The sequence below is a fragment of the Rattus rattus genome, chromosome 15 (genome assembly GCF_011064425.1).
Source record: "Rattus rattus isolate New Zealand chromosome 15, Rrattus_CSIRO_v1, whole genome shotgun sequence".
In the NCBI taxonomy this organism is placed as follows: domain Eukaryota; kingdom Metazoa; phylum Chordata; class Mammalia; order Rodentia; family Muridae; genus Rattus; species Rattus rattus.
Window position 1 is genome coordinate 41,181,011 of NC_046168.1, and position 18,322 is coordinate 41,199,332.

General features: G+C 40.6%; 1 protein-coding gene across 5 annotated transcripts in view; it reads right to left on the reverse strand.

Annotated features, from left to right (window-relative positions):
• Kcnn2 (potassium calcium-activated channel subfamily N member 2) overlaps positions 1–18,322 on the reverse strand; it is a 148,767-nt gene that overhangs the window by 107,479 nt on the left and 22,966 nt on the right. For all 5 annotated transcript variants that reach the window (XM_032885843.1, XM_032885840.1, XM_032885841.1 and 2 more), the window contains one exon: positions 754–1,172. In XM_032885843.1, the coding sequence (XP_032741734.1) occupies positions 754–1,172 (419 nt within the window). The remainder of the gene's footprint in view (positions 1–753; positions 1,173–18,322) is intronic.

Below are 18,322 nucleotides of genomic sequence, written 5' to 3' on the forward strand. Positions count from 1 at the left end.
TTGTTTCTGTGCAAGACAAAGAGCTAGAACCCAGTCCTATCTTACATGTGCTGATTTCACCTTGAATTTTCTTGCCCAGAGTCATATAACCACAGTCATCACTCACTGGTCAATAGCTCTTTCTATGGGCCAATCATAAACGTATTTTTTTTTTTGTTATTCAATGTGAACACAGTTGATGATGTAATTGATTCAGACTCTGTGAACAATGTCTGACAACCAAGAACATGTGTACACCCCTAAAACACCATAGTTTTTCAGACAAGAAACATACACTATCTCTTTCTATTCATTCTTGAATGTTCAATAGAAACCAACTCAAGCACCTATCAGGTCTTCACCAGGTAATCGTGCACACAGTAGTATGAATTGGTGCTGCAGTTAACAAAGAATATTAACAGCTCCCCTGGAGTTCAATAGGTTGCATCAACACTTTTCTAAGACTTCCTGTTTCAACAGTCTTCAAATCCTTAAGCCAGAAGAAGCTTAGCGACATCACATTTCAATACAGAGTCACCACGAAAAGTCCCAGTCTCTGAAGTTTCATAGATTACAAAGACAATCCTCTATGGAAAATGGATCAAGTCAGAAATCAGAACACACAACCATTACTGCATTAGCTCTATGTGGCAAAATTTCGAGAAAACCTGGTTACTGTTATTTAAAAGACAGTGACAATTTCAAAACTCAGGCGAATCATTTTCTTTCTCTCACTTCTGAAGATTCTATATGGCAAGAAACAAACAAACTTACCTTTCACAAGCTCGGACAGTCCATGCGGCAATTATCCATAACGAGATACTAAAAACCAAGAGCACAGTTCCTGGGCAGATAGTCATTAAAGTCTTCATAACAAAACGCGTATTGAAGTTTATCTTATTAAGTGCCCCAATGCTTCTAGAGGAGGCATCGGTGAAAAGTTTGCTATGTAATAGCATGACTCTGGCAATCAGATAGAGTCTTAAGAACATTGGTATAGATAAAATAATATCCACATCTGCAGTGGTTGTGGAAGGGGCATAGGAGAAGGCAAGCCGGGCTGTCCATGTGAACGTATAATTCCCAGGGATGGGATGAATAGCACACACCAGTATTTCCAAGCAGATGAAGAAAATACGCTCATAAGTCATGGCTATTCTCCAGTCATCTGCTCCATTGTCCACCATGAATAACTGAAAAAATAAAGTAGAAAAAGCAGCTTCAGTATGGCATGAATGCTCCACAAGTGTTAGTGCAGAATGCAAAAAGACAACCAGGTGATGCTTAGCAACTGGACAGGCTAAAACCTACAGCTTGTAAAGTCTAGCTAGGTGTACTGTTTATAGAAGAGGGCAATAGTATGAGGGGGTGGAACTTCCATTCCTTCAAATTAAAATGAACAGCTTGTTACGTAGGAACTCAAATATTTGGGAGTCGGCATTACTGGACAATCATAAAGTGGACTTTATAGCAGACTGCTCTCTTCTCAAAGATAGGTGTTTTGACCCATGCACAATTCTATGTATGGTGCCTCTGCAGTTAGCTCAACCCCAGAAGGCAGTGCCACATGAGCACTCTTATGACAAATCATATTCTAGATCTCAGGAAAGTCACAAGAAACCACAGGGGAAAAAAAAACTGTGGCAAAATCATTTATTCTAGTTTCCTTACTATTGTTTTTATATCTTATTCAATTCTTCCTTAATAAAGACTACCTTTTCTTATTTTTGTCATCTCTCATATCACAATTGAGAAAAGAACACCTTGCTTCCCTGGCTACAAACATGGACACCAGACCTGGCTGTCTGTGAACTCCCAAAAGCACTCAGAAATAGGTGTTCACTTTTCTGGCTGCCCATGATGACTTGTGGGGGCTCCGGGCATCTGAGTTTAGGAATCCATGGGTGTCAGTCCTGCTGTGAAACTGTAGTCTCATGCTCTAGGAAGATCCATCTGCTGATGCCAACAGTGCTCTCTACTGAGAAAGAGGTCTTCTTTTCCCTCTGCTAAGTAACCAGCTCAGCTAAGAGTAAAAGCAACGAAAAAGGGCACATTTGCTTTCTCAAGTGGCTGAGCTGCAGAGTGGGTGAGGGAAGATTCCCCATGGTTACATGCTATGTGCCCTCTTCTAGAGGGATGATCTTCCCCTCGTGGAGATCAAGCAGATCCCTGTTATTCTGTATGTGTGACTTCTCTCCTGTGACCTGAAATGGTCCTTGCTTTCCTGTTATTTTGCAATACTAATTTGAGGACAAAATTGCCTCTTCTATGTGATCCTTGAGTCAAGGAGATAGACATATCACATATATTTTTTTCTTATCAAAAATATATCAGTATTTAGAGGGTCTACTTTCTTTACAACTGGCTTTGGAGTGACAGGGCAGACTGTACAACTGAAACCTACCTCCAAAGTGGCTGAGGATCACACAACTCCAAAGGATCTTTAAGAGACTTTTTTTTTTTTTTCAGTTTTTTTTTTTTTTTTTTATTAACTTGAGTATTTCTTATATACATTTCAGTGTTATTCCTTTCCCGCTTCCGGGCAAACCTCCCCCCGCCTCCCTTCTTTATGGGTGTTCCCAAAAGGCCTGTTTCTTCTCTACACACTCTCTCACCCCACCCCCACTTTACCCATTCCTTTTAGCTTTTCTCATGCTTCAAGTGTCTAAGGTAAGGTCATACCAAATTCCACTTTCCCTAGTACCTGTGTGTCTTCCCATTTAGGGGAATATGCAAATAAGTTTGCACCATTATCATAAACCAAAAACAATACAAAAGACACAAAAGAGAACCATGGCCATCTGTCTGCACTGGGTGGAGTTGCTTTTCTCAGGGCTCCTTCAATTCCAGGAGGATTTCCCTGCCATCAGCCCCTTGGCCACTTTGGTGAAGGACATTAGTTATCTTCAATATGGAAAGCAGGCTTCAGTGTTAATCTTTAGCTTACTTTTTCTGTCATCCCCTAGCTTCAGGAAAAACTGGACCCTTGCCTTGACCTCTGAGCTGCTTTGCTCTTTTTATCTCTGCTGCTCTCAGTGACCTCATTGTCATCCCCAGCCACCCCATCCCTGGCTACCAGGGTCCATATCTAACTCTCCCTGATAGACCCTCCCTGGGCAATCTCATCCTTTACCTTCCTACCAGATTCCTCCTTTTGTTCATAATCTCCATCATCTAAGAGTCACTTGAAGGCATACATTATATAATCCTATTACTACAAGAACAATATCATTCAATATCCCTCCATCTCCCGATGGCAAAGCCTAATCTACATCAGCAGACAAAGGACTGTGCATTTGGTTTTGCCTTCTCCAACTTCTTGCTTATGACCCTTCCTTATAGTTCCCGTGGTTGCAAATTACAAAATCCACCCCCCTGCAGCTCCTTCTATGTTTTCTGCATTCTACTGTATAGCCTAGAAAGTCATCATCTATCAAACACTCACTTAGCAAAGGCTAGAATCCATATCACCGCCAAATCTGAGAACTCCTTTGTTGAACTACAGTTCCTTCTATACCTCCTGTTGATGTTTTCGCAAAGGACAGTGAGACTTCTCTCAGGCTTGACACATAGGGCGCAACTACCTATGAGAGGTGAATAAATGCTCATTGCAACAGCTGCCTTGATACGTCTACCTCAATAATGACTACCCTGACTGCTGTAATAATGGTCCTAGTGTTCGTTAAGCACACTCATGGAAGATGAGAATGCCAAATGTCTGGCATAAGTTTAACTGAAACATTCTGCAGATTTACACCAAACATCCTACCAACTGTTAAGTCACTACACACATGAGATTCTGAAAATACATGAGAGATCTAGATAATTTTCTTCTTTGGTAACTTCCCTAGGGAAGTTTCTATTTCACTTCTTTTTATTATCTATCTATTCTATTCATAGTTCCCTTTTATTATCAGATAACTTATTTTGGGCTTGATAGTATGCATTGAAGTGTTGTAAGGAAGAAGTATTTTCTCCTCTGCAAAACAAAAATGATGTTTTTGTTCATTCATTTAGTAGTCCATGACAAATTCTAAACATCAGGTTCCAGGGCTATGCTACTTCCTAAGTTGTAGAATTCACAGTAGACAGAGAGTGTGCCCACAGAATTTAATTTTGATCCAGAAAGAAAAATGTTACAAAGATGACTTGAAGCAATTTAATAAAGTAATTAAATTTACTTGGGATGTTGTGATGAAGGAAGTGGACAGGACATGAAATGGGGAAGGATAGATAAGAAACAACCATAGATATGACCATCAGTGAGCACTATTTAGGGAGCACCATTTAATGCAGGGAAATGATAAGAAAAACAGGCCATCATGGAAAGGACATCCTATGTGGGGTAAAGAGCACAGATGAAGACAGTGGCTTTATAACACCTTAGCATGTGTGCTCAAAGAAACAAAGAACACTGGAGTGGCTGAAGTTAAATGGCCAAGAGGTAGAGTGGAGGCAGGTGGGTTTGAAGGTACAAACAGGAGCCATGTGGGAAATGGCACCAAGACTGGATTCCATTCATCAACATGGGAATCCACTGAGACCTCTATGCAACGAAATGACAGGATATGACTTACAAGGCTCATCCTCCTGCTCTGGGGGACTTCAAGAGGCAAGCACAGAAACAAGTTATACAACACCTCTGCATTTGAGTGGAGTATCATTGAAACCTGGACCAAGGGTTGCCATAGAAATGTTCTGATGGGCATAGTGATTGCAATATAGCTAGAATTTGCTGATGAACTGAATGTAGGAATGATAACAAAGAACGGGACTCACAGGTGGCTACTGAGGTTCTACCATGGGAAAAAAACAAAAACAAAAAAGCAAAACAAACAAACAAATCAGAAGGAACAGTGAGGCCACTTTCTGAGAATATTTCCTAAACTCTACAGAGTACAGAAGAAACAAAAAGCCCTAATTTTGGCCACTAATATCCAAATACAGGTGCCAAGAATACATTAAGATAGAGAAGTCATACTGAGAAGCTTGGATCATGGAAATAAATTGGGAGGCATCCATATTTATATGGTTTATTAGATTATATGAAAAATATAAGAAAGTAAAAAGAACAGGACATGACAGCTCTCAAGGTCAAGTTTGGAGAATATAGAACCCATAAGGGGATCTGAAATGCAGGAGTCTGCAAAGGGAGGAGGAAAGAGTAGTGCTCTGAAAGCAAAGGACTGTGGGCTGTCAATTACAAACTGTAAAATGGTGTTTGCTAGGTTCAGAGAAGCATTAATATACACTCAATAATCTCCAGAGAACACAAAAGGATTCTAAACATTACAGTTCCTCAAAGTCAACATTAAAGTTTAACTGCAGAAATATTCTATTTGAATTTCATATAATCTCTGTAATAATAGGTGTGATCTCTTTTCCACTCCCGGGTAGTTCACAGGAAGTTCACCAGAACGAATGATAGCAAATCAGATCTCCGTTCCTTTTCTTTTATTCTGATATTCCTAAGAGAAGAAATATTTTTGGGTACTTACTTTCATTCTGAGTCTGTAGCTAGTGCCCTTCACAGACTGAGTCCAGAATACATTCAGCAATAAACTTTAGTTTAATAGGTTAACTTTTATATTTGCTGGGATAGTCACAACTTGATCCATGCCTACCTCACTACTCACAATTAATCAGCAGCAGGAGAACTCAATGGAATAGGATCTGGACCACAGTGGAGTGGCCAGCTACACAGTCAGCGACCTGCGGTGAAGGGAAGAGGCTGAGCTGTGGAGGCCCTATACCTGTCTCTTTCATGCATTGCTCTTAATCATGCTGCAAGAACCTGAGCTGCAGAATGGCATCTTACACGTCACAAATTCCTTTACTAGACCATAATCCAAGGTACCCCTCAGGAAAAAAAAAAACCAAAACCACAAAGTACTCATTGAATACTTCATTCATACAGTCATTAAGGAATCATGAAATGTAGCCAGGTGTGGCGGTATACATTTTTAATTCCAGCACACTAGGGGCAGAGGCAGGCAGATCTGAATTCAAGGCCAGCCTGGTCTACAGAGTGAGTTCCAGGACTGTGGCGGCTATACAAACAAAGAAACCCTGTATTGGAAAAGGAAGGAAGGAAGGAAGAAAGGAAGGAAGGAAGGAAGATAAGAGTAATAAGTAAGACAGAAGTATCCATACACAACTAAATGTAATAATTAATATACTATGTGGCAGTGATAGAAACTGCAAAATGCATGTGGTACATGGGAACTTCACAGCCATAAAAAGCTAGGTCATCAATAGGGAAAGACAAGTCAGTGGCCATCGAAAACAAAGTTGGGCCCAGGACTGAGATCTGAGCTCCCCAGGAAAACTGCATACCTATGAAGGATCTGGCCCTGAAAGTGAACCCAGGACTGAAGGAAACAGATCAGAATTCTTCCATAAGTTCAGGGAAATGAAGTCTTTCTGGCTGTGCTGCAGGCCTGAGCAGTAAAATAAATGAACAGCAACACAGTAACAGAGACACAGAGATATATTTCACTCCGTGAAACTAACTTTTTCTTTACATCAGGCCAAAAGCAAAATAAAGTGAGCAAAACAAAAACAAACAACAAATTATGGGGAGAGGGAATGTTTCCATCTCTATCAGGAAAGACTTCGTGGATAGAGAAGTTCCCATAGAAATCAGCTACACAATATAAAAATCAACAAGAGACACAAATATCAGGAATGACCCTTGAGCCCCTTTAAAGTAAATAAGCTTAGCCTTAACTGTAAAAGGGAATCAAATAACGTTTCTTTTTTTGTTTTTTAAACTTTTATTTTAAAAAAGTAGTAGGGCCTAGTAACACAGGCCTGTAATCATAGCCACTAGGGAGGCAGACACGAGTTTAAGCCAGCCTGATATAGGGAGATCCTGTTTAAAATAAGAAGAAGAATGCCTAGGAATTAGCTTGGTGACAAGACCCTAGGTTCCATCCTCAGGGCCAGAAAAAGAAAAACAGCTGTAGAAGTGCATGTAGTGCATGCTGGACTTCTGAGGAGAGGAAAGAACAGCACTTGACAACACTTGCATGTATTGCAAGTGCAACTGTGAATCCTGCCAGCTCCTGAGGAGGGCAGTTCAACAGGCTGGATCCTCAAGGCCCATGCATTCCCAGCTCCCTTACATGTATGTGTTTGTAAACATGCTCAGTGGCAAGTACATGGTCTTGGGTTGCAGCACTGCTTTTATATTTGCATAAGGCTGGGATAATCTGAATAACTTAATACAGAGATGGGTTAAAGAAATTGTGGATGTCTCCAAAACAAAATAATATGCCTGTGAAAAAAAGGATCAAAACGTGCTTTTTCTTAAAACTATTAAAGAAAATGATACAGTAAGTACTAAGTAGTTTTTAAAAGAATGTATCTGCTAGTATTTGTACAGTTTTCTTAAAGGGGAAAGATATGTTACTTTTTTCATATGTATAAAATTCTTCTGAAAAAAGACTAGAAATTAATGCTAAAGGACCACATAGGAAACTGAGGCCTGAGGAGTGGAGACAAGAGTGACAGATGACTACGCAAGCATAAGTACTTTTAATTTGGGGAGCACATGACAAAATGAATTACTAGTAAAAATTATGGAAAACCATTTAAAACAAGGGAAGAGAAGGACTAGAATGAACAAGGTCATTAGACATCCAAATACTTTCTGCCAAAGTCTACATGTTCAAGCCTAGAAAGTAGTGACTGCTGTTAGGAGAAATTGTTTATGGACTCAAACACAGAAATCCAATTAAGAGCTGAAATATTCTTACCAAGCAAAACCTTGATTGCATTTTATAACTATTGCCAACAGGATGAATAAAAATAAAATGATAATAATATCATTATTGTTATTATTATTATTATTTTATTAAACTTTTAACAGTTATTCAGTGAGGTCCCTTTATGAAGTGAGACCTGGGCACCTGCTTCCAAAAGTCCAGTCTGAAACATGGGCCATACAGAAGTTTTTCGACACCCTTCCCACAGCTAGGAAGGACAATCACCTGTCTTCTGTAATGGGCAGTGATAAGCCAAACACACTCTCATATTCCTTATTCTGTCTCTTCCCACTGCAAACAGAGCTACTTCCCTAAACTTCTTTGCAGTATGCACTATATTTTCTTTCTCCTACACTCCAAACATGATAAAGCTCTGATCTCCGGTCACAAGTACAAGGCTACTAGACAGCACAAAAGAATGCCTTGGGCTTTTTGTTTTGTTTTGTTTAAGTTGGCCATGGCTGATTTAGGCATCTCTCCTCCCTTCTTTACTTGGGCCCTAGGTCAGCAGTGCTCATCTTGTGACCAAAATCAAAAGGCTCTGAAAAATCACACCAATTATATCCTAGACATTTGAGGCCACAGAGCCAGCACTCCTATCATTTACGTTGCTGAAAACTAAGACATTTAACTTAGTACACTTTGAACTTCTGTGTAAACATCTGTAAAAGAAAAAGACTACTAACAAAAATGTTGTATGGAGGAAACAGTCAGGAAATCGTCAAAGGGAATAAATCTCAAATACTGAAATGTAAAATTCGATAGCTGGTGAGTGGTGGAGCTGTTGGTAGGTGGACGGCTCTTGTTCATGACTTTCAAGTGTCAGCCCACTGCCACTCTTGGTGAGTCAGTCATAGTAAACACGATTTCTAGTGTCAGAGAAGCTTGTACTCAGCTGGACCTTTCACCCACTAGCTGGATGGTTTGTGGTGAGGTATTTAAACTTAAACCTGCTCATTTCTGACAAGAAATAAAAATATAAGCCTTATGTGGCTAGTAAGAGGCAACACCCACCTCTGTCAATGCTGATAAGTCAGTCAACCCACAAATGCAGGAATAAGGAATGGTGTTCCAAGGGCCCTCAAGAGAAGTAGCCACATGAATTAAATGGGAGCCTGTGTGCTGAAAGCTGAAATATTAACTGTGGAAGACAAGAACCTGACAAGGAAGCAGGGTCGAGTTAGCCTTGAGAAGAAGTTCACAAGCATCACCAGTACTTGGCTTCTGAAGGAATCCTCATCAATTTCTGAAACATGAGCCTCTGGGATCCCTTTTCTCTAATGTAATCAAGAGCTTCAGCCACAGATAAAGCCTTAGAACCATCTACTTGATCCGAGGTAATTGAGATTATCATGGGTTTGGAATCTGCTGCCCTTCAAACCTAATGTAATTAAAATCAAATCTTGACCCTTTCACGGGGCTTCTGGCGACTGTGCCCACTACTGGGTGCAGCCACATTCCCATAATCATTCTCACCAATGCTGCAGTATGGGCAAGGTCTTCCCAAAAGACAGGATGCCCATCTTTCCTGCTCCTTTCCTCTCCATAGAATGGAAACCACAGAAAATACTGAAGTCTGTGGCTTTCGCCTTCAATCACCAGAATCCAAGCAAAGCTAGGTCTCATTGTGGCCTACCACCACTCCTCACAACCCCATCTTCTGCTTCTTTGGCTTCAACTGTACAACATGTTAGGGAAGTAAAGAGTGACTGTCTGGGAACAGGTAAGGCTAAATGTGCAAAGCTATAACTACATTCATTTCATTCTAAAAGTTTAATGTATAAGAATAAAAGGCTGTTTGTTTTCATTTGAAACATTGCTACATAGCTAAAATATAACACCATCACTTTTGTTATTTCAAGCAGTTCATGGTTATTAGCACATCTGCCCTTTAAGAGCTTAATTAATGGACAAGCAATTGAAAGAATCTGCCATGGTCACCCCACAAGTGAGTGAAAAGTCCAAAGCTAAAGTTCAAGTCCTCAAGCATTCACATCATTTGACACAAGCCTCAACTAACTCTGAAAAGGTGGAAGAGAATCAAATATTTATAAAGTAAGTGAATGTTTACCCCCTAATTTACATTATGATTTCTGCAATGTCATATCTAACTCCCCAATGCTCTCAGAAAACCTCCTCTTCTCTGGCAGAAACAAATATTGAAATAAACTTCCACATTGCACCCTGTGGCCTGTGGGAACAGAAATAGAACACATCCTAGTTCAGCTTGTTCATCTGTTCCATTGTCTGGAACTTCCTATTCCACACAATGAAATAGAATTTGAAAGACTGAACCACATTAAGACTGTTGTATTTTAGATAAGTAATGATTCATATCCAATGAGCAACCACTTAAGATAATATGTTGCATTTTTATCCGCATTTTAAGACAAAGCTAAGGTTCAAAGTTGAAGGAACTAGTTGGGGTAATATGGACGAATTACGGAAATGGACAAGAACTCAAGTGATCTCCCTGTAGGAGTTGCCTCTACAGTAAGGAAACTCACATTTGTCCCATACTTAGTAGTTATGAAGCAAATTTGGAAAAACAAGATGTTACCAGCGATGTTGCCAATGAAGTTACATGTGTTTGCCCAGTTTGGTAGGAAATACAGCAAGTGAATGGAAGAAGAGTTGTTACATGTAAGTTAATCACTTAAGAAGTACTGATAGACAGATGCGTGCGTGCAAGCGCGCGCACACACACAGAGAGAGAGAGAGAGAGAGAGAGAGAGAGAGAGAGAGAGAGCCCTTCTTGTCCTCTGAAGCACAGCTCTTAACACTTTTAGTGAAAGAATACATGACTACACACTTCTGTCACCAAAGAACATCATTGAATCCCCAACCCAGTGCAGTCTCATGTTCTAAAGAATTGTAATATTCAGTAAAGACAATGAATATTTGTGAAGTCAGTGATATGTAGAAATACAGCACCTATGTCTAAGTTTTGGAAATATTCCATCTAGCTCCCAGGGATTAATCTACCACCCAAAGAGTACACATGGACAGACCCATGGCCCCAGCTGCTATGTAGCAGAGGATGGCCTTGTTGGGCACCAATGGGAGGAGAAGCCCTAGGTCCTGCCCCATGCAGGGGAATATCAGGGTAGGGAGGTGAAAGGGAGGGTGGTTGGAGAGGGGGAAACAACCTTATAGGAGAAGGGGAGGGGAATGGGATAGGGGTCTCATGGATGGGAAACCAGGAAAGGGAATAACATTTGAAATGTAAATAAAAAAATATCCAATTAAAAAAACCAATAATAGAAAAAAAGAAATATTTTATCTATGTTGTCAAACTACAAATTAGGGTAGAATAATTCCATGTGATCTTCAAACTATTCAAAGTAAGCAATGGCCAGGCCATCTTTCAGGAGGTCTTGGATAGCTGTTCCCCAAAGATGAAATATCCCATCTCTACCCTCTCCTCCCACAGTAAGTAAATGACAGTTACAAATATTCAGGCAGCTCATGAAACTTGTCAGGCTCTGGGAGCCAAACAGTTCCAACATTTCTAAGTGCCCCCACCCAGACTAGAAAAGGATAGCTGGAGATAAGAGACTCTCCCAAGGAGTGGACTGGAAGGTGTGTAGGGACACTAAAGGCTTTTGTGAATTCTCGCTCATACTGAGTTGGGCATTTCTAGAGAGGCAGCTGCCTTTGAGTGAACCACGCTCTTGTAAGTAACCCCAACAAACTGGGGGGTTCACCAGGATTATTTGTGAGGGGACTGTTTCCTTTGTTTCCCATCTATCTGGGGTGGGTAAAGGCTCACTGCATCACCTCAGGGAACTCACTTAATGGGGATACATATGTGACAAATATTTTCACACAGAACTCTCTGTAAATGAGATAGAAACAGAAATTGGAAGGAAGGCTGGATGATCAAGGGACTATGCTGGCAGGCAAATAAAATTAAATAATCATAATCACCAACTATCTAAAAAATGGTTAATTTGAAAGAGATGGAAAAGTAAGATGTAAATAAGATGCGGGATGATGGCAGAGGTGGCGGTGGCAACAGCAGAGGAAATGTAAACCAGAAGAGAATCTTGGAGGCGTAAGGACAGACACTAGCACACCTTAAACATTGTTACATACACATATCTGCTAAAAAGTAAGAGCGATCACTAAAGGAGAGGATATAAATTATGTAACCTCCAGACATCGGTTTTCAAAACCCTCATGTTACCCACAACACGAACAGGAATAAAAAGGAAAAGTACAGGTTTAAAATTCGGTCTGAAATAGGTACAGTAGAACAGCGCCATACAGAGTCAACTTAACCAAATTGTAACTCCAACTTGCAGTGTGGACAGCAAATTAAGGGGGCACACTGAAGATCCTTGAGCGAACACTGCATGGGCAGGAAGCAAGGTGGCCAGTTCAGAGTGTTTGCAGATGTCATTTCATTCAGACAGCATACACAGAACGGACTAAAGGGACACAAGCAAATTCTTAACCATCACCACTGCCAATAGGTGGTGGGGAAGCAGACTCGGAATAAAATGGAAGGCCATGTTAGGTTTTGGTTGTAATGTTCTTTTACCTCTTTGATAAATAAAACCTGAGAGGGTAAGAAATGAAAAATCCACCAGGGCCAGGAGGCACAAAGCACAAAGGCTAGAAGGACTATTGTGAACTGTCGGGGAATCCAGCATCAGAGTCCTCAGCACAGTGGCTGGGCCTTTGTTCCTGTCTTTTTCATGTGCAACAAAAAGGCACTGTGGGGGCTGCAGTCAGTGAAGATGCTGTAAGGAAGAAAGCCATATTCCCAGAATGGCTCTCCAGCTCAAGTACTGGCTCTGGGAAACACACTCCAGAATCAGGTACTGCAAGGGATGGAAGTCTAAGAGTGACCCTGATCAAATTCCTTTACTTCTTTTAATTTTCTCCTGTGCTGAGCCCTTGCAATTAGAATAGAGTCTTATGAAACACGTCAATCCCACCTCAATAAGAGTTGAGGTTAAGCAAAAATACACTCGATTGTAGTTACTCTTAAATTTTCAAACCTTCCTTACTAAAAATATTCTGTTTAGCTTCTTAATGACAGCAGTGGTTGTTATATTAATACTTCCCTGCTTAAAAAGAAATGACAAAACAGACATTAAGTGGCAATTCTGTCAAAATTCAAAATGCCTGTAATTAAGCCCAAGTCACTGAGACTAATTCTGAATACTCATGTGGTAGGACTAATCAAGACTAATGTTGGTTATTTTTAATACGTGTTTCCAATTCGTATACTTTAGATTTTAAAAATCAGAAAAATTTTCTCTTCAGTGGTCCATTGAAGAAGAAGTAATGTGTCCTGAGGAGATGTTTCAGTGGTCGGGAAGCACGGGATGCTCTTGTGGATGACTAGGATTCGGTTCCCAGCATCCACATGGCAGCTCACTGAAACTCCAATTTCAGGGTATCTGATGCCCTTCTCCGGCCTCCACAGTCACCTGCAAGCACATGGTCCACAGACATACCTAGAGACAAGATGCCCATATAATAGGACAATAAGAATAAAGTATGCACAGTCACAAAGACCTTGTCAGAGTGACATTCTGTGACATAAAGGCACAGAATTGTAGCATGTACAAAGGTCAAAGTATAGCTTGCATCAAAGTACAGAAATCTCATCAATGACATTGGTCAGTCTCTTCAGACAAATATAAGAATCTCCAATAACATTCATTCAGCTAAACACGCTGTCAAAAAAGAAAGATCAATCTGACCAAAGGAATGGGAGACATGAGATGGCAAACAAACAAACAAAACAAAACAACAACAACAAAAATCTGTACAGTATACAGAAAGAAGTTGGGCCTATCATTCAGTTGACTTTAGATTTGAGAGAAAATTTCCTGGGTGCTTATAATTCAGATAACATGTTTAATGTTATTAGGGAGATTATGAGGGCTTTTGCTTTTCTGAACTACCACCTAGTTAACTCCTATGGGAATGTGGTTATAATAGATGAGAATGCAAGAGAAGAAGCTGTCAGCCCTAAACAAGGGAGCTCACATAAACAGACGCCCAAGAGTGGAGTGCCGTTGCAGCTCAGCCTCAGATTCATCCAGTGGTCAGCATTCTTTCCTACCCTGTGCTTCACTTTCACAGGTAATTGAGTATTGGCTTCTATCCCAACACTGTGGGCATCCCTGGAGACAGATGAAAAAGACTAAACAAGATATATTTTATGGAACAATTAATTATAGAGAAAGATTATTCTACTACAGTTTTCTTGAATCAACTCTGGTGAACTTTGGGTAACATAAAATACAATTTGGAGCACAGGATTGCCTTTATCTATATTAAAGTAAACCAAATGTTTGAATATCATGTTTTCTAGAAGTAGTTACTTTTCGGTGGTAACTGAAGTGGAAAAAAATGGCACAACTTTTCTCACACATTCCAGACAAAATTATACCTAACCATTCCCTTAAAAAGGAAGCTCTGAAGTTACACATCTCAAGATATGAATTTGATTCCCAGTTTTGCTACTTGCTAGCTGAATAGAAATTGAAATGAAGTCATGTGTATAGTGTACTTGGCACAGTACATAGTCCCTTAAACCAAGTCTAACAAAACCTACCTTTTCGTGCAGTTATGAAGTTCAGAAACAAACCCAGAGCTCTGATTTCAGCCATTGACAGTGTCTTTAAAACCCATCCATCCTAGTCATTTCAATTCAAACTACAAATACAAATAGTTCATAAAGCTAACTTTCTTTAAGGATCCCAAACATTATAGCAGAAAAACACAAAAGCATAGAAAGAGATGTCGCTGAGGAAAGGCACATTTGCTAAACTCCTCTTAGTACATTAGACTATCACCCCTCCTCCTCTGAGCTGGCTTGGTTCACAATTAGCCTCAACCAACCTTTGATAAACTAAAGAAAAGGGGCAAGGGTGTCTGACTGCCTATACTTCATAGATGAAGACATAGAGAGCATTTACATAGCTCCCAGGAAATGGCATAGAGGGAACATGACTGAAACTACTTCTTGCCAACTATAAAGCAGAGCCATGGGAAGGTCCATCAGATTCACACGTGACATCGGTCTTCCTGGGATTGACAGTTGAGTTAGGCAGAGTCTGACAAGTCCCCTTGTAATAATGACCTTCATTAGCTGAGCCTGGAGGTCATCCTTGTATCCTGAATTTTTCATCACTCTCTTACCTTGATACTCCCAGACTCAGCCAGGATACAATCCAAACATCAACAGAAACTCACAAGAAATAGATCATGCCTGTCATGAGTAGTAATGGTTACGATGACACACACATGGGGGTAGTTTTTGTGACTGCTGTATCCAGCGCTGACATTGTCTTAGTTAGAGTTTCTAATGCTGTGATGAAACACTGTGACCACAAATAATTTGAAGAGAAAAAGATTTGTTTCACTTACAGGTCATTATAACAACATCATCGAAAGTACTTAGGGCAGGAACTCAATCAAGGCAGGAACCTAGAGGCAGAAGCTGATGCAGATGCCATGAGGCAGTACTGCTTACAGGCTTGCTCAGCCTAGTCCCTTTCATAGCCCAGGACCACCTAGCTCCAACCACAGTGAGCTGGCCCTCATATACCACCAATTAAGAAAATGTCTTAGAGGCTTGCCTATAGCCCAGTCTTACAGAGGCATTTACTCAATTGAAGTTCCCTCCTCTCAGGTGATTGAGACAACATAAAAACTAGCCAGAACAGGACTTAAAGCATCTTGATTTCTAAGGAGCTTTGTGAGTTAGGCCACATACACCCCAGAATTACAGATGACCAACTAAAGTTGTGAGATATTAACAGGCTTCCAAGAATTGCTGGGGCAATGTTAGGGAAATGTGTGTTTCAAGCAACTTCTGTTTCACCTGGAGTTTCTCTATCCCTGCATAAACTGTTCGTTGGTTGGTTGGTTGGTTGGTTGGTTGGTTGGTTTTTGGAGAATAGCCAAAACACAAAGGATGGTGAGGTTAGGCAAAGATGGCTTCCTGAAAGAGGTAACTCCACTAAATTTTCAGGGACCTGCAGGATCTGAGGAAAAGAAAGAAGGACGGCATTCCAGACTCCGAGGGTGTGGAACAGAGTAAAATCCTCTGGGAACCTCAAGCAGCTGCTGGAGAAGTAGTGGACAAGGATGGCTGCTGTTAATGAGCAGCTAGTGACCAGGTCTAGAAAGGAAGATCTATGTTATGCTGTGATCTGTCACAGTGAAACCACAAAGCCAGGAGTCACTGTCAAGTTGTTGTGACATCAGATTTGGGGTGGTCCTCCCTGCAGCATTGGGGAGGACAGAAACACCAGAGACTATGTTAATAAACATGAAAACCAAGGAAGGAAACAGCCAAGATGAGCTCCCTGAAAGCTTTACATACCCCTCTGAGATGGAGCCAGATCATGCTGTGTATGTATAATTTTGTTTTATTGTTTATTAGCAGACTCAGCAATTGTATTATCTGTACTTCCCTGGATACTGGATTTTAAATATATTTTGCATTGTTTGGTAGTTCCATATATTTATACAATGAATAATATTTGTTTTGGGCCCTCCTCTCCTGCTGAGACTCTTCTCAGCAAGCATCCCTCTCATTTTCAGATCTCCTTTCTGTGTGTGACCCACTGAGTTTAATTAGAGTTTCTTGACGAGAGTGGGTGGAAAGTAATTTACTGCAGCAAGGGCCACTATCACTACAAGGCTAAAGAAAGTGACACCCTCCCCAACAATCTGAAATTGACAATGATCCCCCAGAGAGAAATGGGGCCCAATGGGCTCCCCCACATACATGGTGAAGTGTTGAGGGACCCAATTTTGTGCATGTCCTATGCAAATAAAAGCAGCTGCAGTGAGGCTAGGCATTCATGAGCTGTAATGACTATGTCTTATCTAGAAGACATGTCCATGCTACACTTGCCTCTCTCTTCTGAGTCTTCCATTCCTCCCAGCCCTTCTTCCATGATGTAGCATGAGCCTTAGAGGGGTAGTAGAGTTATCCTATTTAAGTACAAGCCCTCAATGTATTCTCTGCACCCTGGCTCTATTGTTACTTAAGATGAGGTTAAAAGAAAAAGAAGAGAAGCACTAAGCTATAAAATGCTGGATAAATACTAATGTATGTAATAAAATTTGGCATAGAATTGAGGATGCCATATATAATACATAGAAATGATGGAATTTCTATATACATATTCTATTACATAGAACGCATTGAATCTCATACATAAAATGGTGTACACATTATATGTTATTATATATGCTTGTATTAGGATACAGGCTAGATGAACAGCATATGATATAAATAGTACCAATATAAAATTCTTGCTAATGCAAACTCAGTGGAGGTTGCACAAGAACATGATAGCAAGCAGGAAAGTACTGCCACCTGTTTGCAGAAAGCAGCCACGGCGACAAGGATACCACAGGGGAAGCAGCCACAGGAGCCAATGATGTGAGAGAGGGCACAGAGAAGATCCAATAAGACAGCAGAAAGTCTTCCCCTAGGCCCTAGGTAGTGAGTGGTGTCTGGCCCCAGGAGCAAATGTAAGAGGCAGAGAGGAAGCCTAAGAGAGAGACTAGTTAACTGGGACATAGGAAGTCCCCCTCAAGGACTATGAAGAGGAGGGCGCCCAGCAGTCAGTGAAAAGTGGAAGAGATTATCTCCATGAAATATGCTTTTAATTGGTAGGAACAGAAGTTAGCAAGCAAACTAATATAGTGCATGTGCTGGCAGACACTGAGGCCACCGAAATTCGAAAAACACCATTTACCACTTTCCACTTTGTGATTAGAAACAGTCAACCAGAAAAGGGGTTCTAAACATAAGCACAGGAGTTTCCCTTACCAAATGAAGCCAGCTCTACCAACAGTGGCATGAACATTCTACCTAGTCAGAGACATATACTATCACATGATCGAGTGACAAAGTATCAGAAAAAGACTGCTCTTTCCTCACAGGCCTCTGACTAGAAATTCCAATGATTCAGAAGCCCCTTCACACAGTCACTGTACTTTTGCTTGGTGGTTTCAATTTGGTTCACAATAGCATCTCATTTCACTTGAGTGAAAGCTTGAGAACTCAGGACATGCTAGAGGCCTTGCACCCAGTGATTTACATTTTCCAGGCTGTGTACTCCTGACCCTCAACTCACTACCATACCTTAGTGTGAAAGACTAGAGGCAAAAGAACAAAACAAGTTGGTGCAAAAGCAGAAGCTGTTTGGCCACATTTCTCCTTGCTTTTGTTGATGTTTCTCTTCTTTGACCTAGAAGCTGGCGAACTGTTTGTTGTGAAGGACTATAGAGTAAGTAGTATACCAAGTGGTCTCTGCTGCAAATATTAGATTCTGTTATCAAAACAAAAATGCAGCACTCTCCTGTTCTTCTTAAATGTGCAGGAGGACCCTGTGTCAGTGAGATTTTAGTTTTAAAAGCAGGGAGTAGGCCAGATCTATTGAGAGTCAAGGATTAGTTTGCCACTGATTAACCAACCATTTGCTTTCTTTGCCCCATCCTTGCTGAAAAGAACTTGGTTCAGTTCTCTTGAAATAGATCCCATCATAAACCTCTTGTTGGCTCCTCCTTTAAACTCTAGACTT